The sequence below is a fragment of the Eretmochelys imbricata genome, chromosome 4 (genome assembly GCF_965152235.1).
Source record: "Eretmochelys imbricata isolate rEreImb1 chromosome 4, rEreImb1.hap1, whole genome shotgun sequence".
NCBI classification, from domain to species: domain Eukaryota; kingdom Metazoa; phylum Chordata; order Testudines; family Cheloniidae; genus Eretmochelys; species Eretmochelys imbricata.
In genome coordinates, this window is record NC_135575.1 from 93694457 (window position 1) to 93720350 (window position 25894).

Here is a 25894-nt window from a genome sequence, read left to right on the forward strand (position 1 = left end):
CTAAGCAGGGGTAATCGGGATGAGGAAGAGTATGTTTCAGTACAATACCTTCTGTATATGCCCCCTGTTACCTTGGTAATAAGTTTCCTTGTCTAATTACATGTCAGCTTCTAAGTTCATGTTGCTACTTCAAATGTGCGGAGCCCCCAACTTAGAGGATAACAATAGCATCCTCTGGCATGAAGTATAAAAATTGCAGCTTAACTTCTGTTACAAACCACCCTGTTTTCATGGATATAGTGTCACATACAAGAGTTTTCTGATTTAAACAAAACTTGTTTACGTGTAAAATTACACTGGATAGGCAATCAAAAATTTAGAATACAGAATGATGTTTTCCCCTTCTCATTTTTATGAAATGTATGAAGCCCTTTACGAAAGAAAGAGGAATCTGCAGTAAATTGGGTGTCATTAAAAAAAAAAAAAATCTTATTCTACAAGGATCAGATGGCATTGCTCTTACTGAGAAGTCTTGTTATATATGTCTATCTTTCTTAACCTTAATGATGAATGTGATGTTACATACTTGTTGTGTGTACAATTTTTTTAAAAAGCACAAATGTGGAATAGTAGCACATTAGCGATAGCTGGTGGTTGTACTGGTTTATTAGGTAGTGAGACTACATGGTAAAAATAAGACGCAAGTCTTAAAAATGTCTGTGGTGAAATCCCTGGCAAAACACTGATAGATGTCAGAGGCGGCCAAGGTTTCAACCCTGAGTTCTATTCTTTGCTTTTGTCAGGCTCTCTTTCTGACCTTGGGCAAGTTGCTTAACTTCTGTTCCTCCCATTTTCCTCTGTGTAAAATGTGTGTTGTAATACTTAAGGGTTGTTGTGAACGTTAATATTATTAAAGTGATTTAGGGTTCTTTGAATGTAAGGTTCTATGAGTGTAAAGAATTTTGTTAATTTTAAGAATATTAAAACGTAATGGTTTATATTTTGTTTTGCTTTTGTAATAAAAAATTAAAAGTAAAATCCACTGTAGCCACAGGTAAGTGCATTGTGAATATTGTGGTTCACAAAATGCCTCTGATAACATATACAGATATGTAAAACAGCAGGAGATGGCGGGAAAGAGGAGCTGGGGGAGAGAACTGTATTTAAGTCAGTAGAGGTACAGAAGTGTAAAATCAGTGTCTGTGTGATCAGAATAAACTACTTGGGGTGAGAGTACAGGAACCAAAGATGAAAAAGGAGGAGGGTAAGAGCACTATGGGAGGGAATAGGAAGACAGTGAGCGGAGAGGGACTTTCTCTTCCATTCTTTGCTTTGAATAATAGTGGCAAATAAGATGATCCTATCTCTGTGTTTCATTTAGTTTGGGATTCTAAAACACAACTTGGTAACTTTGTCCAAGTTACAAAGGGGACAGGCAGCAAAGAAAGACCCTTCTCCATGTTGTTCTAATCCGTTTACTATTGTACTCATTACATGTATATTCACTGGACAAATTGTGGAGCTAATTCTTTTTTAAATTGAAACCATTCTCTGGAGCTGCAATGGGGGAGAGGAACTGCAAAAGGATACATCTCAACATTTTTGTGTTACTCTTTAAATCAATCAGCTGCTAGCACTTGCTGCAATATGATGCACAATGCAAAAACAGGCTATTTTTCAGTGGTTTTGGCAATTGCGACTGAGTTCTGTTTAAATTATTTTAATAACTAGTTTGTCCTACACTAGGACACTAGGTTGTGCTAACAAAAAGTGATGTGACCTACTAAAACATATGTGAGTAAATTGGTCTCGTGCCATGAATAAACAATACGTATTAGCAGATTCATTTTGGAAGATCAGGTATTGGTGACCCATGGGATATGTTTTTTTTTCTCCCTCTGCTCACTCCATTTTTCTACTTTGCACTTCATTGAGTCATTCCCATGATTCACTACTTAACAACCTTCTTATAAATGAAAACAGACTCACATTTTATCTTATGATTAGCATTTCCTGTTAGTTTCTAGCAAACTCCAGTTGACATTTATTGCATGCCATAACTATTTCAAGTGCTTTATCCAGATTGAAGTAGCACTGGTGAAAGACAGGATTTACTCTTGGTGCCAGGCTGTTCACTGATAGAACATTCTTAATCTATAAAAGTCTAGTTTAAAATCTTGAGGAGCCTTTTGACATAGATTGGTAAAGCTATACATTCTGGGTGGAGTCCACTTTCCCAGGACGATGCCAGTCTGCTGGTATATCTATGGATTTTACAGCTGTAAGAGAACACTGTAAAAATGTAGTATTTCACTTTATGCAAAGTTGCCGCAGAGCAATGCCCCGTATAGCTTTATGTATGGCTGAAGGGATGGTATTTTGAGAGAGCGAAAATTCTTTTGCTGGCCATATAATTTTTAAAAACTGGCACATTTTTGCTGTGTGCACATTTGCCTCTGCTAGCTTTCCTGGTTAATTGTTTCATTAGCTTTTCAGCCATAAAGCATAGCACATAACTGTTCATTAGGAAAGCAGCACAGCATACTCCAGTTTTCAGTAGCAAACATTACAGTTGCTTTTTTATTGTCCCAAAAATTTTCTAATCACAAAGACCCAGATCCTGAAAGTTTATTAGGCTCCTAACTTCTATTGATTTCACTGGAAGTAAGGAACCTAAATACCTTTGTGGATCTGGGCCAAAATCTCTCAAATCTGCTCAGTGTCGCCTCTGTCCCTCAAAGTTTTACTCTTGGATGCTGTTGTTTTGTTTTGTTCCCTGTTTGGATATCAGGTAATATTTTAATCTCTCTTTAAGCGGGGAGAAAGAATACACTGCTCACCCTTAAAAATTTGCCAATTTTACCGTAAATAATTAAATTACTTTACCCCAGGTTTTGCAGTATTCTCTCTATATAGGGAAATATAGGGCCTACTGCAAATACTTGATTTCTTTTATTTAGCATCTCTAGATATGTAAATTGAATTATCCTGTTGGCTATCCAAAACACTGAGAGGTATTGGTTGAAACCAGGAGATTGAGTTGACCAGCCCAGAGAACTGGAATGGAAAAGACTCTGCCTTCCTGGTTTTGGTTTTGGTTTCACACATTTTGAGACAACTGATGATATCTCTTTGAGGTCTGACTGTTTCAACATACTCTGCATGAGGATGCACCTTAACATCATTTGAAATTGTTAAGTTCATGCCGCATATATTTACCTACTTATTAAAGAGTGTTTAACCTGAGAAGCATGTTACATCAGTGATCCAAAATTCACATCAGATCCAGGATAGCTTCCAAATGGAATTTAAGAAGTTCTTTTTGACATAGAAAGCCCTAACTGGTTGGAGGCCCTGAAAGACAGCCACTCACCATGTATAATATTAGGGCAGTTGTGATCAGCGGAGGTGCCTGAGCTAATTGCTGTTGGGTTAAAATGGAAGGGGCTGCTCGCTGAGGAGTTTTCTTTGCAGAAATCCTAGGGTCTGGAGCTGACTTCCCCTTGCACCCTTGGTCTCATAGGCTTTGTCAACACAGCCGTGTAAGTCCAGGGTTAGTGGGACTCAAGTCAGCTGACCCGTGTCAGGGAACTCTGGGCTTGAATGTCTACCATGCATTTTAACCCTAGGTTAAGAATTTTCTAACCTGTGCTCAAACCTAAGGCTCTGGCGTCCACACTGCAGTGCATTGACCCAACTCTAAGTAAACGTATCCCAGAGTGCCTAGTGCCTCTTCCCATCCCCCAATATCAACACTCTCACCCTAGGAATGTATTGCCACTGTGGGAAATCTCTACTGCCTTCCCTGTTTCCCAGCTGTGATGATGGTATTGATAGGACTCACGTGTCCATAAGGAGCACATGAATAGATGACCACATAATTAGCTCCTCTCGTGGCTGTCTCAGTAGAACAACAGCAGCTTGAGAAGGCTTTATACTGAACTATCATCTAATCTGAGAATTGGACTCCACACCTCTAGGCTGAGTCACATTGGCAGGAAAATGCCCCTATTCTGAGGATAATTAGGACATCTGTCTCCAGGGCTGTCAAACTATTAAAGTGAAACTTTACTATTCTTAATGTTTAAGATGGAATGTTCAATGCAGGTGTGTTTGGTTGTTTTTTTATTAATTTTTTTCTGTTTGTTTTGAAGTTTGACATAAAATGAGGGCATCAGAGGAAAAACACTTCCCCCTCCCCAGCCTGGCTGCTGCCAGCTATGAAGTGGAGAAGTGCACCCCTGAGCTTAGGTTGCTGTGTGCTCCAGCACCCTCCAGGGATCCCTTATCCCTGCCCCTGCCACACCCTGGGAGGCAGGGATATGGGATCCCTGGGAGTCTATGGGGAAGTTTGGGAGCTGGTTCCCACTCACTGACCTCACAGTGCACACTGCCCAGGTGCCCCTTCAGATGCAGCCCCGGTGAGGGTAGGGGAAACCCAGGAGTAAGGAACAGAAAGTGGAGCAGGACCAGGCAGCAGCTCTGTATGGGTGGGGAGTGGCTGCGGTGTTGGGAGTCATCCCTCCCACAGCTGTATTGAGCTGGGAGCTCTGCTGCACCCTTTCCTGCAGGGCAGCCACTTGATCCCACCCTCTTTGGGCTGTGTGCACTGTGAGGACAGTGAGTGGGAGCCAGCTCCAAAACTTCCCTGCACTGAGGAGGTACCAGGGCCACTGCTGCAGGAGGCTGCATGGAAGTTTTGGGGATGGCTCCCACTCGCCAGTGTGACAGTGCACGCAACCCCATGGAAGGCAGGCAGGTCCCAGGAGTAAGGGCCAGAGAGCAGAGTGGGAACCAAGCACCACCCTGCAGGGATGGGGAGTGGCAGGGCTCCCGGCTCAGCATGCCCAGGAGATGGATGACCCTCCCCCAGCATCCCGCTGCCTGGGAGCCTCCTCCCACCTGTCAGCTCTGTTCCCTGCTTGGGGCAAACTCCACACAGCAGTGACGAGGAGCTGGGGCAGGAAAGGGTAGCGCTCTCAGCCAGGCAGTAATGGTACTCGGACACTGGGCTGGCTGCCTGCAGCACTGCTCCTTTGCTGCCAGGCATTCTGGGATACATCTGGAGGACTTTCAGGACCCATATGAAGCTGGGGCTGTTTGCACACAGGAAAGCAATTGGGCTCAGACCTTAGATCCCAGCTTCTCATGGGCTTGAACTCTCCAGCCCTGCAGGGTCCTGGGACCCGGAGTATGAGCCCGAGGTTAGCACATTTGCAGTGCGATTGTCTAAGTGGGGTTTGGCTTGAGCCTGGGCTCAGATCCAGGCTTATACCCATAGTGTCTATATTTGTTCACTGTCAGGGCATGCTGCACGGCTTATTTGCTTTCTCAGGCTTTTCAGGAAGGGGTAACATGAGGGATTGGGGATTGCTGCTTGTGGAGTATTATTGATGAGGCATTCTGAATTGTTAAGTGAATTATTTTTGAGAGCGTTGGCCTTGAGCAATCAAATATTTTGCATTATGGATTCTTATTCCATTTTTTGTATTTTAAAATAGTTGTATACAGAGACCTAGAGCTTGGGTATTTGTTTCTTGGTACATCTGCAGAAAGAAAAATATCATCTGTGGTATCTCTACTGTTATTTTCCCTTCTTGCTGTTTTTCTTTCTCAAGCAACCAGAATTTTGTCTGGAAATACTCATTGTAATTTGTACAAATCTCCAGGCACATGGGAATATGGCAGGCCCCAGTCAGCTCTAAGACTTCACCACACTTGTCTTTTTTTGCTGTTTTAGCACATTAAAACAACCCTCAGTCCCACAACATAAGCCAGTAAGAGTAAAGAAAACCCACTGGGTCAAAAGCTATGAGAAATAGCTGAAAAAAATAGAGTTTTTTGTTTTAGTACAACAGTCAGCCATACGTCTGGGTGGTTTTTCTTTTTGTTCTGTTTTTTAAAAAAAAAATCTGTTATTTAAGTAATAATATCTAGCTCTTATACTGCACTTTTCATCAGTAGATCTCAAAGCACTTTAGAAAAGGAGGTCATTCTAATTATCCCCATTTTTCAAATGAGGCAACTGAAACACAGAGAGGGGATGTGACTGGCCCAAGGTCACACAGCAGGATAGCGCCTGAGCTGGGAATAGAACCAGGGGTCGGCAATGTGTCCATACACGAACACAAGTGTCCGTGGTAAAAATTTTGAGGTCTTCGGGGGTGCTCACCTCAGGCAGCTCCCTGTCTGTGCTGTTGCTTGCAGAGGCGCGGCCAGGCGGCTCTGCAGGCACGCTGCCTCTATCCCGCTTCCCCCAATGCTGACTCCATGGCTACCAACCCATTGGCCGGGAGCTGTGGCCAATGGGAGCCGCAGGGAATGGGGCAGCATGCAGAGCTGCCTGGCCACGCCTCCCCATAGGAGCTGGAGCGGGGACATGCTGCTGCTTCCGGGAGCTGCTTGAGGTAGGCGTCGCCCAGAGCATGCACCCCTGACCCCCTCCTGTACCCCAACCTCAGCCATGATCCCCCTGCTGCCCTCCGAACCCCTTGGTCTCATCCCAGAGCAGCCTTCTGCACCCCAAACTCCCCCAACTTCCTGCTCCAGCCCAGAGCCCCCCCCACACCCCGAACCCCTCATTTCTGGCCCCACCCCAGAACCCACACCTCCAGCCCAGAGCCTGAACACCCCTTCCCACACACCAACTCCTGCCTCAGCCTAGAGCTCCCTCCGCCAATGTCCGTCACTAAGTCCGGTAATTTTGTCAAGTGTCTGTCGTGCAACATGGTGGGGGCTGACCCCTGAATAGAACCCAGGTCTCCCGAGTTCCAGTCCTGTGCTCTATCCACTAGACCACACTGCTGTAAAGGTAGACAGAGGGTGAGAGAAAAACATATAACATACAAGTGGAACATAGAAGTTCCATGTTTTGCTGTTTTAATGTATATACTTTTTGTTAGGTTTTCTAAATTTGATTATTTAAGTTTAAATATAATATACTGTAGGCCCAGGGTGGGAGAGAAGGAAAGACAGCTGTTCTTCCAACTCTCACAATTTTGTCAGGAGCACTGCTATATTTAGTGCTTTTCGTCCCTTCAGACCTTTAATGTCTATGTATAAAGCCCCAGCTCCTGGAGGCATGTGTGTGAAAACCTCAGCTTACTTTCATTAAAAAAAAAAAAAAAAGTTTCTAGCCTTGTGGTTGTGAAGAAAAGCAGGAAAATGTGAACTCTGCATTCTCGAAAACCAGAAAGCCAAAAAGACCGTCAAAATTCATTGGCCAAACCGGACAGTCTCTACGTAAAAGAATAAATGGACACAAATCAGACGTCAAGAATTATAACATTCAAAAACCAGTCGGTGAACAGTTCAGCCTCTCTGGTCACTTGATTACAGACCTAAAAGTGGCAATATTATAATAAAAAAAACTTCAAAAACAGACTCCAACGAGAGACTGCTGAATTGGAATTAATTTGCAAACTGGACACCATTAAATTAGGCTTGAATAAAGACTGGGAGTGGATGTATCATTACACAAAGTAAAACTATTTCTCCTTGTTTATTTTTCCCCCCTACTGTTCCTCTCACGTTCTTGTCAACTGCTGGAAATGGCCCACCTTGATTCTCACTACAAAAGTTGTTTTTCTCTCCTGCTGGTAATAGCTCACCTCACCTGATCACTCTCCTTGCAGTTTGTATGGTAACACCTATTGTTGCATGTTCTCTGTGTGTATAAAATCCCCCTACTGTATTTTCCACTGCATGCATCCGATGAAGTGAGCTGTAACTCACAAAAGCTTATGCTCGAATAAATTTGTTAGTCTCTAAGGTGCTACAAGTACTCCTTTTCTTTTTGGGGATACAGACTAACACGGCTGCTACTCTGAAACCTGTCAAACTTTATTATCTTCTTTAAAAATAGATGATCTTAAGGCAATTTCCTGATATTTTGAGCCAAATTAATAATATTTGCAAATTTGGGGTTGGTAATAGAGAGTCTGAAAGGGATTACCTAAAGGAATAAAAACAAAGAAAGGGAGGTAAGAGAAAAGGGGACAAAGAATGGAAGAGCATGGGAGAGGGTGCTCCAGTGAAGAGACTATGAGGATCGGGATTATTGGAGAAAATAGTCAATCAGCAGAGGAGAAAGAATGTTCAGAATAAAAATTGTGTAAAACCATCTGATGATGTACACTCTAGATGGGTCCATAGATAACTGAGGCATAAGGGAGAAACAGACATGATAAAAAGCAGTGGCAGGGAGTGGGGTGTGGGACAGTGGGAAAACATTCAGAGGAGGGCCGGGAGAATGATGAAAGCCAACCAGGGCTACTCCTTCCCCCTCACCCTTGAAGCACCATTGTAAATTATCACCGCGGAAGTTTCCCCATCATGCTATGTGTCAGGGACCCAGTTACAGCATGGTTTCATTGTGTAGTGTGATGGGGATACAGCTAAGGTCCAGACAGAGTCTTGAGCAAATCACGTCCAAGACTATACCATGGTTTGGGAAGTTGGTTAGGATCCCATGTATGCTGCAGAGTGTACAAGCGTTGTAACTAGAACAAGGGATAACTATGTAGGAACCTAACCCTCAGACACATTTTAAAATGATAGTGTAGACAATGCCCTATAAGAGTGGTCTGAATAGGGTCAGTTAGTTACATTTTTGTATGATGATGATGATAACTAGAAAGGAATCTAAGCAGTAAACCCAAACAATCCAAGATTCATAAGTGTAAAGTAACATAGCAGTGCATTAATTCAAGGAAGTTGTGTTGAAGCATACAGTTACTCTTGGAACCTCTGCTTTGTCTTGAATTCTAGTCCTTGTATCAAAAAGTACTCCATTTTATGTTACAAGAGATTAGTATGGTGCTGGCTGGCCATTATGAGAGTGCACTCAGACCATCCTTGCAAGTGGAGTGACTTGTATTGCTTGTGGCTGCATCACAAGTGGGCTGGGTGGTCTCTGGAAGGAGCTGTCCCCCCAGACCTCATTGGCCTGAGAGAGATGTAATAAGTGTCCTAGAAATTAGAAATGAAGAGACTGTTTAGGTCATCTAGTCAGTTCCTCTGTTGATGCAGGATCGTGCTGTGCAGGATATTTTTCTAGTACTTTATCAAGGCTAATTTTTAAATGTCTCAAGTGATGGGTCTCCTGCCATTTCCCTGAGGAGACTATTCCCCAATTTACTCCAATTTTTCTCTGCTATTTAGCTTGGATTGTCTTTCTCAGAGCACATTAATGGGATGAAATGCTTGCGCTCTCATTCATACACACATAAAATATACACTCCCTCCCCCAACCTTGGTTAGCTGAGGGAGGTGTTTAATTTCCTTCCCGTCCTCCACTTCTCCCCATGCCCCCTGCCAAATCCAAATAGAGATTATGGGATTCTTGGGCTACTAATAGAGGGGCTTGGAAAGTACTCTCACCTGCACTGGAGGATGATATGGTGGACTTAACATAACCAGACCGTATCAGTGGAGAGAGCACAACACAGGTATCAACTCAATTATGAGTATTTCATAAAACAAAACTATTATTTCTGGCATACAGTAAACTTGTGGTACGGGTCTCTAGAGGAAAAATAGGAGGAAAAAATCTCCTGAGAGAAAACAGAAGGAAGCTATTTTAAAAAAACAAACAAGCAAAAAACCAACCCAGTAAATCAAATATGCGTGGACTTAGCTTAAGGCAAGTTTGTTCCAGAGAAAACACTGGAGCCATTCATTATATAAAATACAGTATCTTGGGTGAGAGAGAATACTGATGAGGAAATGAATGCAGATGAGCCAAATAAAATACTACGTGTCTTTTATTAAAAGCTAACTATAGATCATTTTTATGTTCTGTAGATACCAAAAACGTAAGAACTGTTAAGATTTATTGCAGATTGTTCATTTCTTATATGTAAATATGAGGACAATAAACAAAGCCCCAAGATACGATACCCATTGTATCAAATCAGCACACCAGCTCCCAAATTTTAGGAATGTTTGCACCAAGATCCAGACCCAAACTTTGGAGTTCGAGCCTATCTGTACTTCAGTTGCAGTATTTGAAAAACTTCAGAGTATTGTTGATATTTCCGAAGTGAACAATAGTGGTTACATCTGGGCTGTCTTGTTTGTTTTAGTTTGTTAGTATCTGTGAAAATGTTGGTGTGTGACTTGTAATGCCAGTTTGTAACAAGCTAGTATGAGCTTTTAATATAGAATCACAGTAACCATTTTTAAAAGTTAACACTGAATGCATCCAATGAAGTGAGCTGTAGGTCACGAAAGCTTATGCTCAAATAAATTTATTAGTCTCTAAGGTGCCACAAGTACTCCTTTTCTTTTTGCGAATACAGACTAACACGGCTGCTACTCTGAAACCAGTCTATATACTGTCCACCTCATAGAAGTTACTACATATGAACACGCAGTTTAAACTGTAAATGTTGCCTTAAACTTATTTCATTATGCAACAGATGTTTAGTGTAACCCTCTTGTTTTTTTTACAGTGATCCAGCTGCCAAAGCTCTCTGGGAGTCCTTAATGAATCTCAGACAAAAGGAAGCTGTGATGGAAGTTAGGAGACACCTAGTGGAGGCTGCAAGTAGAGAAAACTTGCCCATTAAGATGAACATGGGTAAGCGTTATAATATACCCTTCACCAGGGGGCTATAATGTGGAATATTTCAGCATCCATACTTCCTTCAGTCCCAAGCATTTAAAGCAGTGATGCCCAAACTTTTCCTCTCATGCCCCGCCTTAACAGTAATGGCATGTGTCCATGTCCCCCTTGGCCAGGAGTGGAATCAGCAGCCCGGGTGCCGGGAGCTGTGGCCTAGGGACTGGGGGCTGGCGGCCTAGGGCCAGGAGTGGAGCTGGGGCTGTAGTTGTGGCCAGGGGCTGGAGCTGGAGATGGAGCCAGAGCGGAGCTGTGGGCAGAGCAGGGTTGGGTGGTGCTCCTTCCCTGCTCCCCTGCGCAGGCTGGCCTGTGCCCCACTGCGCCCTCCCAGATGTTTCTCCACACCCACCCTCAAGGGGACACGTCCCATGGTTTGGAGACCACTAATTTAAAGCATTTACATTATTCTCTAAATTCTTATCCCACCATAGTTGGCCTCTGGTGAACTTTGAGGCTGCATGAGAACAATTTCTGCTCAAGCATGATGCAGTTGTGTTTTTGGAGCTTGCTTTTTTTTTTAAGATTCAAAAGCCTATAAAGTGGTAGAGTTACGTGGAGGATGATAAATATACTGATGCAAGTGCTTAGTGTTGCCTCTTTCCTTTGTACTATGAAGTATGACAGTTTGGGGCATGTTTACAGAGAGTAGTCTGCTGAGCTTCTGTTCTCGACAAGCAGACAGTCTAGCTAGTAGCGGAACTGTTGGAATCTGTGCTGCTCGCGCTCTCTCTCTCTCTCTCTCTCTCTCTCTCTCTTTTAACTGAGCTTTCTGTGAGGCAAGGCCACCGCACAAAAAGCTGAAAACAATATTTAATATGAGTCAGAGTCCTTAGAAATATGCTAGCTGCGGGATATAGAGGTTTTACAGCTTTTTGAGTATGTTATTTTAATTGGACAAAAACAAAACAAAAATACATTGAAATTCAAGAAGTTAATGGTAGGCTTACATATTTAAACAAATCATGAAATACAAAAAAAAAACTAACGCACTCATCTTACCTATTATATTCTTTATGCACCTGATACACTTAAAGTCTACATTAATAGACTAGTAATCAGAAATACTACATTTATGTTGAGATGCAATGTTAATATGCAAATATTAACATTCTCACTTCATGTGTAATTTATGTTTAACATTTTACTAACATACTTAGTTGTGTTTGTTTCTTGTTTGTTTTTGTTTTAAAGAAAAGAAAAAGAGATTAGGGAAAAACAGAACAGGTGAAGACAGCAAATGGAGGAGACTGATTTAAGTCCTTTTCCAGTTCTTGGAGAGGTTGGGGAGCAACTAGAGATTCTTTACACACACCCCATTAATTCTGAACACATGGACATATTTTAGGGATGTTAAAGAAAACCTTCATATCTTGAGGACTTCCTTAAAGATCCTGAAGATATGTAGGAGAAGCATCATTGGTAGCCATCTGACCTTTCTGTGGGAGGGGGAGGAAGGGCACTGGAATCTCCACCCTGTCTCTAGCCAGCCTAGGTGGGAAGGGGTTGGAACCTAGGTGGGGAGTCGGGGGGAACAGCTCCAGTGCGGAGGACAAGAGAAGATATTATCAGATCGTAGATCAAGGAGGTGAAGAGCTATGGCAGTCCCCAAATCTTCCTCGAGGCTGGAGGGAAAGCACAGAATGAATGAAATATCTCAGGGCATCTGATCAATACATTAGATACTAGTGAGACTATAAAGTGTTAGACCTGTGTCTTTGCATGGCTTTATGCTGTTGCTGGGTGTTTCAGTTATAGAATAGGACTCTCCTGTTGTGTGTACCTGGCAGTGACACTTTTTTCAAATGTCTGATCGCTTCATTGTTTATATTCATATTTTCCAAAATGTTGACACTGAACTGTGTCTAAGGATGGATGTGATTTTTTTTTTCCGTTTTGATCTGACTAGAAGTTAAAACATTCCTGAACAACTTTTTAGTTTAAAAATGTGTGTTTTGCTTTTCAGTGAACTTAATGTATTTTGATCAGTGTGCTAATCAGAGATGGAAAAAACAGATCTCTTTCAATAGAAGTTGTTGGATGAGCCGTAATAACCATTAATGTATTTTTTTTTCTAATGTATCTTTTTTAGGGCCATGACACAGCTCTGCTCCAAGACATCCTGACATGCAATGTGCCGTTAACACAAGTAGATGCAAATGAAGCAGCAAACCTGTTTACAAGGAAAATATGTAGATTTTTTTCCCTCAGTGTTTGTTTTTAAAAAGCAAAATTTGTATTTTTTTTTTACTCTCGTGTGTAAATCAAGAATAGAAAACACTGAATAGGGAATAAAAACGGACTTGCTTTACCCCTAAGCTTTCATGAGCTACAGCTCACTTCACGAAAGCTTATGCTCAGATAAATTTGTTAGTCTCTAAGGTGCCACAATTCCTCTTTTTCTTTTTGCGGATACAGACTAACACGGCTGGTACTCTGAACCCTTAAACAGAGTTACTGTTTTGTGAGTGTTGGTGATACCAACAGTACACTGCAGTCTTGGATGTTTTGAAAGAGTGGGAAGTTGACAAGTGTTGCAGGGCTGTTGTCACAAATCTACCTAGAAGAAAAAGGGTACAGTAAATTGGGAGTATTTGCTTAAATAACCTCAAATGATGTGTGTGAGAGCATCCCCCAGGATGACTTGTTCATTTTTGTGTGATAGAAAGTATTAATTTTTATAATGGATTTAATTTTTGCTTTTAAAAATGTTTTTTTGCTGCTTTGTATTGCTAATAAACCAATAACCCTCCATCCTGTGCTCCGTTCTCCATTCCCACGGTTTCAAATTAAGGGTCCTGTGCTGTAGACTCTTACTCAAGTGACCAGAAACTTCAATGAGACTAGCAGCAAGGAGAAGCACTTTCTGGATTTAGGCCAAGGTAGTGCCACAACAACTCTTCCTCCTTAAGGATTCATGTTAAAAGTGATTTCTGTTGAGTCCATAGTATTTACTTCTATTGTTTGGGTTTTTTTGTTTTGTTTTGGCAGTGGAGGTGTGTGAAATGCTATTTGTGCTTGAAATAATGTTTGAAGCACAGATATAAATTACTATTATTTGTACATCTCTTATTTATTTTTTAAACTGTGGATTCATCAACCCATAACTAGAAGAGCAACAAAGAAAAGCTTTGGGACAGTCTTGCAAATGAAAAAAACGAAGAAATAAGAAGCAAAAGCTAGAAATGAGGGCAGAAGTGTGTGTTTCTGGTTTTCTAGAAACCATAGCTTCTCATTGGCTAATAAATGCAGGAAACTGCTCCTCATGTCAGGAACTAAAATTGTTCAACGATGCATAACTGTTGAATGAAACTTTAAAACTGTACTGTGTCTTTTGAGTGTGCAGTGCCAAATCTATCATGCTACAGAACACTTAAAGCCCCTTAAGACAGCAAGAAATTAAGTAGCACGTTGCCTATCAGTTGCTTCCTTTGCCTGGGACAAAACAATTCTAGCTACCTCTTTTCTGACAGATGCCTTTATTTAGTCAAAAGGCCACCTGCTTCCAATATGATGGAGATATGGGGCAGTGCAGGCTGGAGAGAAGATGGAGGTGATTTGAGTCTCCACACCCTCTGCCTAGGTTAACTTTGCACTGTCATAGTTTGGGCTCTACAGATATTGGTGTATTTCAGTGGATATTGTACTGTCTTCTGCTGCTTAGGAGTAGCACCTCGGTCTCTCCAATATTTAGAGGGAATGTTTTGAGGACTTTTAGGCCCTGCCTCATATTAAATATCATAGCATCATTTTCGAACATGAAGAAAATCTCTAACACTTTTACTAAAGTCAGCTGTCAGTAGGTGAAAACTGTTTTTATGCTTGACATAAGGAGTGAAATGCATTTGGAAGCAAAGATTAAAATTCCAGTTGGTATTTCTGAGACCTCCTGTTGTGGGCAGCTGGCTGAAAAACTGCATCATGTTTGACAGTGGCAGCATGGGAGTCCTGTCTCAGAGTTTATAAACCATATTCTATCCTCCTGTAATATGTGTAAAGAAAGTAAAAAAACTTCTGCTTCTTTCAGTGTACTAAAATATCCTTAACCACTCACTGCAATGAATCAAATCGCTCTCCTGCCTTCCTCAATGTATGTGTGTGTGTGGTGTATGTTTTTCCCAGACAGACAAATACTAAGGACCAGCTTTTTCCTTTCTTTGATGGTCTTATGTAACAGGAGCAGAGCACCTGTCATAGGAGCACAGCTTATTCAGTGTGACACCCGTGTATCCTGCAGGGTGCTCAGCACCTCTGCGGGGTGTTGAAGAATGCATCAGCTCTCCCACCCTGGGGTGGGAGGAGAGTGAGAGAGCTTATGATACCAGCTGTGGAAGAAGAAAAGTCATCATTGTAACTGTTCTCCTCACATCTGCTGGCAGCTCCATTTTCTCCAGTCTTCAAGCTGCAAGGATGAACAGAGGGAGAGAATTCTGAGTAGCTGCCAGGAGAGATAGCGAGGGAACAGGTGCTCCTTGCCCTTCCAGCAGCCAAGAGGGGGTTGTGAGTAAGACAGAAGTCTGATCTCACCACTTGGGCACTGCCTTTGAACCTCACTGGTGCTGGGATCCGTTTCCGTGGTCAGCCTTCACTAGTATGCAACTTTGAGTTTCATTTTAATATTTAAACCCAAATGAAGTTTTAAGCATTAACACACTCAATGAATGGTAAAGAGGAAGATTGGTTAGGAGAAGCCCAGGAAGCAGCAGCATCATTTTAAGGCTACATACAAATCACAATTCATAAATAAATGTGGAATTGTATTCATGCCTTATTAACCACTGAATATCTTCCTGTTGGCTGTCAGGTAAACCCCTTCTTGCTAACCTTTCTGTGTTGCGCACCTACTGCATATCAATTCCCTGCTATTGGGGCGCCTTGGGCATTGGTGGGACTCAGTTCCTGCTGTTCTCTGTCTGTGGCACACAATAGTGTAATCTGTGGGCTGTAATACTCTGGTCTAATTTCAGTTGTTTGGTTTATTGTGCAAGTGCTATGTGGTGTTAGTGTCTGGTTATATCCAGGAGGTCAGACTAGATTATCTGGTGGTCCCTTCTGTGTGACTCGTATTGGAGAACTTTGGAAACTATTTTTCAGTTGCAGACATAGGGCCCCTGTATTGCCAATGTCTCAAATGATGTCGTTTTTCAGCAAAAGTTTCACCAGCTGCACTAGACTCATTACTGTCCCTTTAAGCTTTCATTTAAAAATTTGTGGTGACTTTTACCTTCTGAACTCTCAAAACTGGACTGAGCTAAATGGATGGTGCCTTACTGTTAAGGGCTTGACTGTGGTTCCATTACAAATCCCTAATTGTAGGGAATTATGATTCATCTGTACAAACTGCCTCCAGGCTTCAGCTGAGTGAATTACAGTGGTTTGTTAGTTGAAAGGAGTGGAGGGGTAGGTTAAATCCCCCCTCTGAACTCATCCGTTTTAACAGGACTGTAGGGACTAATGCTTTAGAGAAGTGGTGGGAAACAACTTTGAAGACATAATGCTGAGCTGAGTAGGCAAGGTGTGGAGTGTTGCTTGTAGGTTCTTTTAGGCTGTGTAACATTATTGCTGGCAAAACTATCATCAGATTTGATGAGAGAGCTTCTGGAACAGCTGGAGGCTGTTGTGAGAGGCCTGGATGTCAAGGAAAGTGCAGCAGGATGGGGAGAGCAGCACTGGCTGAATTTTCTGGGAGCTAAGAAATAAATACAATTCCAAGGTGGCAAGATCTCCCTGGTGTCTACTGAGGAGGAATTTTGCTGAGAGTGTGCTGTTTCCTCCTCTGAATTCTTCAGTCAGCTTGTGCTGTGGTTTCCAGGTGAGGATAAGAGTTCTGTGGAGTGTGTGCCATTTTAAGATGATTCCCTCCCCCCCCACCGAAAGATGTCAAAAGGAAAATTGTCCTCTTTAAGCTGCTGGTAACAGCAACATGGTCAAAGACACAGATGTGGTGCCATAATTTTACAATCTCAGTGTGAGATTCCTGTCCAGCTGACTTGCTAGAAAACACTTCAGAAATGTTTATCAAACATACTGGTGCTTCAAAGTAGCATCTGGATGAACTTGAAATAATTTTGTCAACAGAAAACTTGAGGGCCTGGGGAACCATCTCAAAGAACTAGACAAAGAACTAAGACTAAACTCGAAGGCCTACTAGAGGCCAAAAGTATGAGTTGGCCTCCCTTCTCCATAGGGGAGCCAAATGTGTTTTTTAGGAACTGCTAGATCAGGGAAAAGGGATTTCCTTTTATCCACATGACTCTGCGTCTCAATTAAAGAGCATATTTAAATTCCTAAGACTCAGACCTAAGATGATACTTGAAGGAGGCAGACTAAATTCTAGGTACTATTTTACATTGGGACCATTGTATTATTTTTTAATCTTTATGCTATATTTGGATTATTTATCAATGGTTTTAGAGAGAAGATGGGTGAGGTAATATCTTATATTGGACCAACTTCTGTTGGTGAGAGAGACAAGCTTTCGAACTTGCACAACAGTGCTTTGGCATTTAATACTAAAATTTAATCTTAAATTATTTTACAATCCATATGCAAAAATAGTTATTCGGTTTTTGAAGATTTAATTTGCTGTGGTGTTCAGTCATTTTTTTTACCGTTTGTATTTCTTGTTGTGAATTACTTGTTCATTGTGCATACTATTTATTGCAATACACTCAATACTGAGAGTGTTTCAAAGGGTGGAACCAAAGCCATGGGGTCGAGATTGTTGTTGTGGCAATAGATCAGAGGATTGTGGGAGTTGCTCTAATTAGTTCCTTCTGATTGGATGTATTTCCCAGATCAGCTCCAGCTAGTCTGTGAAGTCCAGGTGCAACTTTTCGTTTTGGTTGGTTGGTCTGTTTTTGTTAGAGTTCCATAAATATTTGAGAACCATTTATATCGAGATACTTGGAATACTATGAAACTTTATTATTTAAAGCAGTAAATGAAAATGAAATAGCTCCATCCTGCCTCTCAAACAACTGTATGTGTATAGTAGTACTGTTAGGCTATGTCTATGCTACAAACTACTTTTGGTATAACTTAGTTCACTCCGGGGTGTGTATAATTCATGCCCCTGAGTGAAGTAAGTTATACTGACCTAAGTGCTGGTGTGAATAGTGCTATGTCGGCGGAAGAGCTTCTCCCGCCGACATAGCTACTGCCTCTTGCGGAGGCAGGAGTTACTAAGCCAATGGGAGAGCTCTCTCCCGTCAGCTTAGAGCATCTTCACTAGAAGTGCTTTAGCGGCACAGCTGCATCGGTGCAGCTGCACCATTGTAGTTGCTGTAGAGTAGAAATAGCCTTAGATACCAAGAGAAGGCAAATATTTGTTCAGTGAAACTTTGATTTGGCAGTGTGTAGATAACTTAGCCATTATTTCTGTATTTTGGTGCATTAAACACAATGTATCTTTTATAGAAAATCATTCAGTTAAATTAAACAGTTAAAAAATAGTCTGTTTTCAACAAACCTTTTGCTGAGACCATTTTGGAGGTACAGTTATTTAAAGATCTTTGTGATATCCAAGGAGAAGGAAGTAATTTAGGAATGGATGTGTGATGCAACTTGCTTTTGCTCAATTAAAGTCAAATTGTTTTTAACAGACTTTGAGAGTATTATTCATGATCAATAAGTCAGGTGCAGCTGGATTTCAAGAGTTCCATTTTGGAGTTAGGGACCCACTTAAACGAGAGGAGAAACGTTGCTGCTGTTTCAGCTTCAGTGGAAGTGCTGCTGCTTATCCAGTCCTGACTTCCCCTCTGACTCCATTTCTATTCTTGTGTATCTCTTAGTGATCCTCTGAATGTGACGGTCCCTGAGTCTGTTGTTGAAAGTTGTGCTATTAACATATTACCTGGCAGTAATAGAAACCTTGCTACACATAGCTTTCTGTTGTCTTAAAAACAGACTTGTTTGGCAGTTTTAACAGAGGATGGTAAATCTAGGTTGAGTCTGAATCCCTTTATTATGTTCCCTTATTGATGTAGTGAATGATCAAAGTTGAAACACCTGTACAGTAACAGAAACAAAGTGCTCTCTGCTGTTACTTTAATCCTCATTAATGGGAAGAAAGCCTTCTCGGTTTCTTCTATTAAAGTATACAAAATGCAGCTTGAAAGTCTTAGTCTTTAAATTTTTAAAGATCCCAGGAGAGACCTGCCCTAACTACTTAGCCCAGCATCAGGCTTTGTAAAAGATGGTGGGGGTAAGAACACTGTAACTCCCCAGAGTAGTGTGGTAACTCCCTGAGTAAAGTTTGAACAGAACTTCCAAATTTTGGGTAGGAGCCGGGGTGTGCCTGGAGGTTTGGCCTGGCTTTAGGAAGCATGAAAGAATAGCCTGTGAAGTAATTTAGAGAACGTTGGGGATGGGCATTAGCCTGGAGGATTTTTTTCCTATGGAAAACTGATCTGGAATACTGTTTATAGAGAGAAGACCAACAACTTTTCCATATGCTGGGGGAATGCAGTATCTGAAATCTGAAGCAGATATAGAATAGGAAGCAGACTTTAAAAAAAAATCACTTGCATGATATTCTAAATAATAATACATTTATTAATGTGCTATTTCTAGAGACAGCATCAGTCCAAAAGTATTAAAGACTCAATACTATCAAGTGGAGGGATCAAATAAACTTCAGAAATATCTGTAATACTTTTCACAAAAATTACCTGACTACTGTATCATAGCATTACAACCCTATTGCAAATTATTCTTGTGAAGGGGAATTCTGGTTGCCTGGCACCCTTCTGCCTAAAATCTAAACCTTAACAGTGTTGACTTAGCTTTGCATGCAGTATATAACTGTTCACAAATACACCGCTCCTTGTCTGTTATTTCTTAGCATCAGCATTTATATTTAGCCTGAGTGGCCTTGTGCTAATTCGGCCCACAACAGTACCTTCTTTGGCACAGTTCTAGAGTGATTATGGCAGCCTTCTCCATGCATGTGGCTGGCGCCTTTCCTTGTTTCCTTTAAGGTGGCAAGCACACAACTATATTTAGGGTCAAATTGTTCCTTTCTGTGTTAAAATTCATTGAAGTGGACTCTGGGGCAAGAAATCTCCAAAAGGATCCCCTTGCAGAGATCCCTTTTGGAAGAGATTTACGAAAGATACAGTGTTCTTTGAGAATGTCAGTACATACGTGGAATCTTAGTCATAATCTCCTCCCATTTGAAGTTGGTGATTATATAAATATAAATAGTGCTTCCTTCCCAACCCAAGATACATATGGAAATAGAATTTAGAGAGCCTTAGCCTTAATAATTCATTTTCCCAATCACTGGTAGATTTTGTCTATGTCTTCCTCTAAAGGCCTTTCCACACAAATCTTCTTCTATTTTTTTCAGTTGATCTTTTTCTTATGCTTCTGGTAGCCTTTGTACATAAGACTTCGTATATATTTCTTCACTAATGGTTTTCTTGTATAGCTGAAATATATATGGTCACACTTTCGTAGACATACGTTCATATACCTATAAATGTAGAGTTCTCCTGAGTAGCTCATCTGTATAAGGCAAACGAACAGCTCATTTCTTCAGTAAAGGACAGTTTAAAGTTGAAGTGCTTACTTTAAAGATTTGTAGAGAATAGAAAGTAAAAAGTATGGGAAGCAAAATGATGAAGTATTTTTTTAATCTGTTCTTTCACATTAAGGTTACACGCACTGTCTCAAAGTCTACAATTTGTGAGGCTCACTTGGAGCTTAAAACACTAATCTTGGTCTTTCTTGCCCTGAAATGTAATTTTTTTCCTACTTAAAATGTCCCTGTTTTTTGTTTGTAATTTCACAGCCTTATCTGTGCAGGTCCTGTAGCAATGCTTACACTAAAGCAGCATCTGCTTTAGTTTGTTTGTTTGTGTTAAACAAAAGTCAAATGTACTAATGCATGCAGCCCAACAAGAATCTGCACAGCCTGGCTTCCCAAGTCCACTGTGCCCTTCCTATCCCACTGGCCCCTTCCTAGCAATTTAGTGAGGCTGTCCTTCTTTCTCACTGGTGTGGTTGGACTCTATTTTATTAATTTTAAAAACACAGAAATATTTATTTTTGTAAAGGTTTCCCTTGGTATGTGCGCCCTGTTTTGGTATGTATTCCAGTGACTTCTTATTGCATGTTGATAGTTGGCTTGATAAATTACCAGTGCCCTCTAGAGGAGCATAAGAACTAAGAAGTAATTTTTGCATATGTGTATAAAAGGAAATTATTGGTGCTTTTCAGAATCAGTGCATGATAATCTGTCAAAACTGATTTCAGGAATTTATACTGGATCTTTCAATTGCTTGAAATGTATTATTTTAATCGAGGCTTTATCAAAAATTGTGACAAGAAAAGCCCTACTATCAATTTCTTTTTAAAAGGTGGGTTTCTTAGAAACTTCAGGGTTTAAAAAAGGCAGAGGTCATTATGTCAGGCTTCTCTCTTAGCTTCATTCAGTTTCAAGCTGCTATTGTAATTTTTATTATATTTTCATGAAAAGCTTAGAAAAGTTCAGGTAGGGATGAAATTCAATAGTATGAAGTATAAGGTCATGCACATAGGATCTAATAATAAGAATTTCTGTTACAAACTCCAGGCTACTTAGTTGGAAATGACAGAGGAGGAAAGACCTGAGTGTGTTGGTCGATTGCAGGATGACGATGAGCCATCAATGTCATGTGGCTATGAAAAAGGCAGCTGTAATCCAGGCAAGGCATTTCCAGTGAAGAGCTGTTTAAGCTAAAGGACAATGTTGGCGCAAGAACAAATGGGAATAAACTGTCCATGGACAAATTCAGGCTGGAAACCAAAAGGAGGTTTCTAATGATCAGAGGAGTGAGATTCTGGAATAGTCTCCCTATGGGAGTTGTGCGGGCAAACAGCGTAATTAGTTTTAAGACAAAACTGGACAAATTTATGAGTGGGATTATATGGTGGTATTGCTTGTGATGGTGGGGGCAGGGCTCAGCAGCCCTTGGGATCCCTTCCAGTTTGTCCTAAAGCTCATGCTTCCTGGCTTCGGGTGGTCATCTACAGGGGTCAGTAAAGAATTTCTCTCTTCTCCCCTCAGTGTATTCTAGAGTGAGAGGTTTTTTGGTCTCATTCGTCTGAAGCAGAAGAGATGGCCATGGTGGGAGATGGGTTTGGGCAGTGGTCTGAGTTGGCACTGAGCATTCTCTTTACCATGAGCTTATCTGGCTGATTCCTGCTCATATGCTCAATATCTAACTGATCACTGTACGTGGGGTTGGGAAGGAACTTTCCCCAGTTAGCTTGACAGTGACCTCAGGTTTTTTTTCATCTTCCACTGCAGTGTTGGGGACACTTGCGAGGATTACCTGGAGATATCTCACGTAATCATTTCCCTGCCATTGCAGAGGCCTTGCATATTGGTCTTTCCTGGTCTCCGAGTGTGGCATATAATAGTTTAGTCTCTTGTGGGCTGTAATACTTTGGTCTGATTTTGTTTGTTGGGTTTACTGGGCAGGAGTTGGATGTTGTTGGGGGCCTGTGATGAGTGGGGGGTTGGAATGGATGAGCTGATGGTCCCTTCTGACCTTAAACTCTAGGTAGACATACATCACTATTTCTGTTAGTAGGTTACTTCATGTTTTGCTCCCTAGAGTTCCTATCAGAGGTGTCTGGAAATTGTAGATGTAGCTTTCCTGTTTTATGTCTTGTAGTCAGAGGCAGTGTGGGCTAGTGGGTTGAGCATAGGACTGAGAGACAAAGATCAACCAGTGATCCTGTCATAAAGACAACTGAAAAAGCAAAGACTTCGAACTTGATAATAAATTTGCAACCTTCCTTTATGATGACTGTCTTCAGTATAGCATAAAATGGGAAGTGTTAAAAAATTGGATTGAAACGTTTCATCTTGAATATACTACTTTAAATGGATTTAAACTCACAGGTCCCTTACTAGATGCTGCAAATGAAGAAACATAGGAAATATTAAAAGTACTAAAAGGATCAACAAGATGGTAGCTCAAACATGAGAAATGACCAGATAATAGCTGCAAACATCCGGACAGGGAAGAATGTGTTGATTCTACAGAATATTGTGTCCAAGATGTAGAAGGTACCACTCAATAATGCAGACAAAAATATAACAATAAGGACCTTGCCATTTGCTCAAACAGTGAAAATAAACAAAAAAGATGAGAGGATTTCTTGGGTGCAATTATATTTATTATTTACTGTTAATGTTTGTTATGGTGTTGCATAGATGCCAACCAGAAATTGGGGCCCCATTGTGATAGGCACTCTACAAACACAAAAAAATAGTAGCCTCGAAGAGTTTTTAGTCTAAATAACTTTAGTATGGGTAGAGGTTTGGCACACTGTTCAAATGTCATGGGAAAAAAAGCAATGCCTAATGCAATCTTAAAGCACATTGTGGAAGTTCAGAATTTTGTTTGCAGATCCCATCAGACTAATGGTCGGTTGGTTGGTTTGTTGATTTGATTCAAAAAGTTGGATTGGAAAACTGTCTTAAAATTTACTCTGATAATAAGGACTTCAATCAGAAAACAAAACACATTTTTACACTTCTATTACATAGCCAACATGGCTTCTTTCTTCTCCAAAGTTCATAGGTTGAGCCCAGAACAAGAGGAAGAGGCTGAAACATGGCTATTGGAACATGATTCTAAGATTCTTCCTTGTCTACGGGCATCTAAATATGAACATTCAAATTTCTACTCCAAAGCTGTTTGTGAAGGAGACTGTCTCTTAGTTCTCTGCATCAAAAATGGTGGACAGTTGTGGTAGTTACAGAAGAAAGGAGAGTTGAATTCTAATTTTGACTAGCTAGCTCTCCCTCAATCAAGGCTTTAGCACATTGTAATTGGCTTGGTTGAAACTTGGTAATTGTCTTGATATTAAGAAAGCAAATCTGAATTGGAGGACTTAAAAATTGATAGATTTACTAAATTAAGGGATTTTTAGCAGGGGCTTCTTTAATTGGTCATTCACTAGGTTTTGTTCTCTTTCAGACCAGGGAAAAACAGCAACCCCAAATATTGGAAGCTTTTTGCAGGTAGGGTACCAATTTTGGTCCATACACAGCAGACCTTCCTCATTCAAAATTCCTGCTGAAGTCTATCATAGCTGATGTACAGCCTTGGACATTAAAGTCTGGTCTATTGATCTGACAACCTGCGTCATTACATACCCTATCTGAAAAGTGCCTTGAAATGTTTAACTTTTATGTGAACTGTCTTCAGAGCATGGTGGACCATGCCACTCTGACCCAGAAACCCCTTTGTGCCACCTGGCCGGGGGCACGGAGCAGGTGCACAGGGGTTACAGGAATCTCCTGAGTCTGGCATGCACATTCTGATTCACCAATGAATGTCATATGTGGTCTCAGATAAAAACTGGTGTCACAATTGTCATCACGCAACACGCATGTATAGTTGTCGTGTAAAGAGATACGAAAAATATGTTCTTAAAGTCTGTGTCTAGGTACTGGTTACCAGCAAAGTTGAAAAACAAGTTTTGTGTCAGAGAAGAGATGTCTAGCCATCAACCTGTTTACATGTAAATTGAGTGTAGTCTCATTCACAGTGAATATCCTGTCATCACTCTGAACTGAATGCAAATGAAAGATTGTAAGAACTTCAGAAAGAAACTAAAATGAAGAGAGAAACAGTGGGAGGGGAGAAAACTTCAAAGATTTGCTCTACTATGTTTGGGGGTAAAGATACCCTGGTATCGCTCACCTCAGAAGCAACTGGACAGCAAATTTGCTTCATGAAAGTGGCGTCTCCACCAGGGTTGGCTGGAAATGCTGTAGAGAACTTTGGGTGAGAAACTTCTTTAGACAGTAGGTTAACCGATTAGTTGAGTTTCATCTCTAGAAAATGTGTTATGATTTTGGTTTATGTGTAGTCATTTGTTTCTAGTATTTTCACTCACTATCACTTGAATATTTATTCTTTGATAATAAATTTATTCTTGTTTTCACTATAATATTATCTAAGTGCTGTGGTGTTAAGCAGAGTGCTGGTCCTGAGTTGGCATCACAGCCACTGTGTTCTGTTAATGGGGCAACAGATATAGGTCATATGGGAGGTGGTGGAAATAGTTCTGGAAATGTTCTCACTGATTTAAAAAAAAAAAAATTAACTACAGAGAAGAGGCTATTTAAGGAAATTTGCCCTACATAGCCGGGAGGCCGAAATAGGTAAAGGGAAAGTTTATTCATAATTGAATGAAATTATGTTAACCAGTGCAAGTTAGCAGGAACATTTTAGAAGAGGTGGTGATGAACCAAAGACTGAATGAATTCAGCCTGTTCAGAAAAGTATGTATCTTGAACATTTAAAATCTTTATAAAATCTTCATAGGCTAAATGTAATTGAAGACACATAGGTGAGAGCAGAATTTGGCCCCTGATATTTTAGGATGATATTACTGTAGTGGGTAAATATTGGGGTTGCCTTTTTTCTTCATCTTACATAAGTATGTTTAATAGTTGCTTAACTGTGTTCATTTACCTTGGAAGAGGCGATATTAAGGTCCATTATAATTTATAAGAAAATAAGATACAAAAATTCAGTTTACAATAAAATTCCAGTTCTGTGCTTGTATTACAAGAAGTGCGTACTATATATATAGCCTATATAATTTATTGTGCTGCTTCGTCTTTTGCAGAGCTCATAGGCTAAACTGTATTTCAGGGTTTCAGATAAACTATTTTAGTCCTGTCTTTACTCAGTGAATAACCTCACAGCATCTATAATCTCAGTGGTGTAAAATGGGTAACAGTTCAAGCCCTAATAAAATTGTAAGGCATATCATACTTGTGCCGCCTAGCTCACTTACTTTGCACTTTATTGCTGTAAAACTGTTAGCAGATGGAAGTGAGACGTTATTGGAATCCAGTGCAGTGATGTGAAACAGCAATATACTGGTAGTATGTTATCTTTGATTAAATTATAGTTGGCACATGGAAACAGTACTATTTGGCTAACCTTACTGTTATTCCTTTTAACAAGGGAGTTTGCTGACAATAGCCTCTTTGTGAGTCTGGAGTTTTTGGATAAAGCTCTTGTATTTTTAATCTCATTTTTTGTTGTAGACAGAAAACTCAAAGTACTTGATTTGAATTCATGGGCAGGTCTCTTTATATGTCTGGTTGTTATTACAGCTTAAAGGTAATTCTAAAAATTTAAAAGAAAACAGAAGTTTGTTGATCTTGTAAGAATGCTACAATTAAATCCAGTTTTATTATGTTATTGTAAAATTGCAAATAGTGAATATCAACTTCATTAGAGACTCATAGACTTTAAGGCCAGAAGTCTGTCTGCTAATAAAATAAAATTGTATTAGCGCTTTATTAAT

General features: G+C 40.6%; 1 protein-coding gene across 3 annotated transcripts in view; it reads left to right on the forward strand.

Moving 5' to 3' along the window:
* SCFD2 (sec1 family domain containing 2) overlaps positions 1 to 25894 on the forward strand; it is a 309403-nt gene that overhangs the window by 34671 nt on the left and 248838 nt on the right. For all 3 annotated transcript variants that reach the window (XM_077815637.1, XM_077815638.1, XM_077815639.1), the window contains exon 3: positions 10395 to 10522. In XM_077815637.1, the coding sequence (XP_077671763.1) occupies positions 10395 to 10522 (128 nt within the window). The remainder of the gene's footprint in view (positions 1 to 10394; positions 10523 to 25894) is intronic.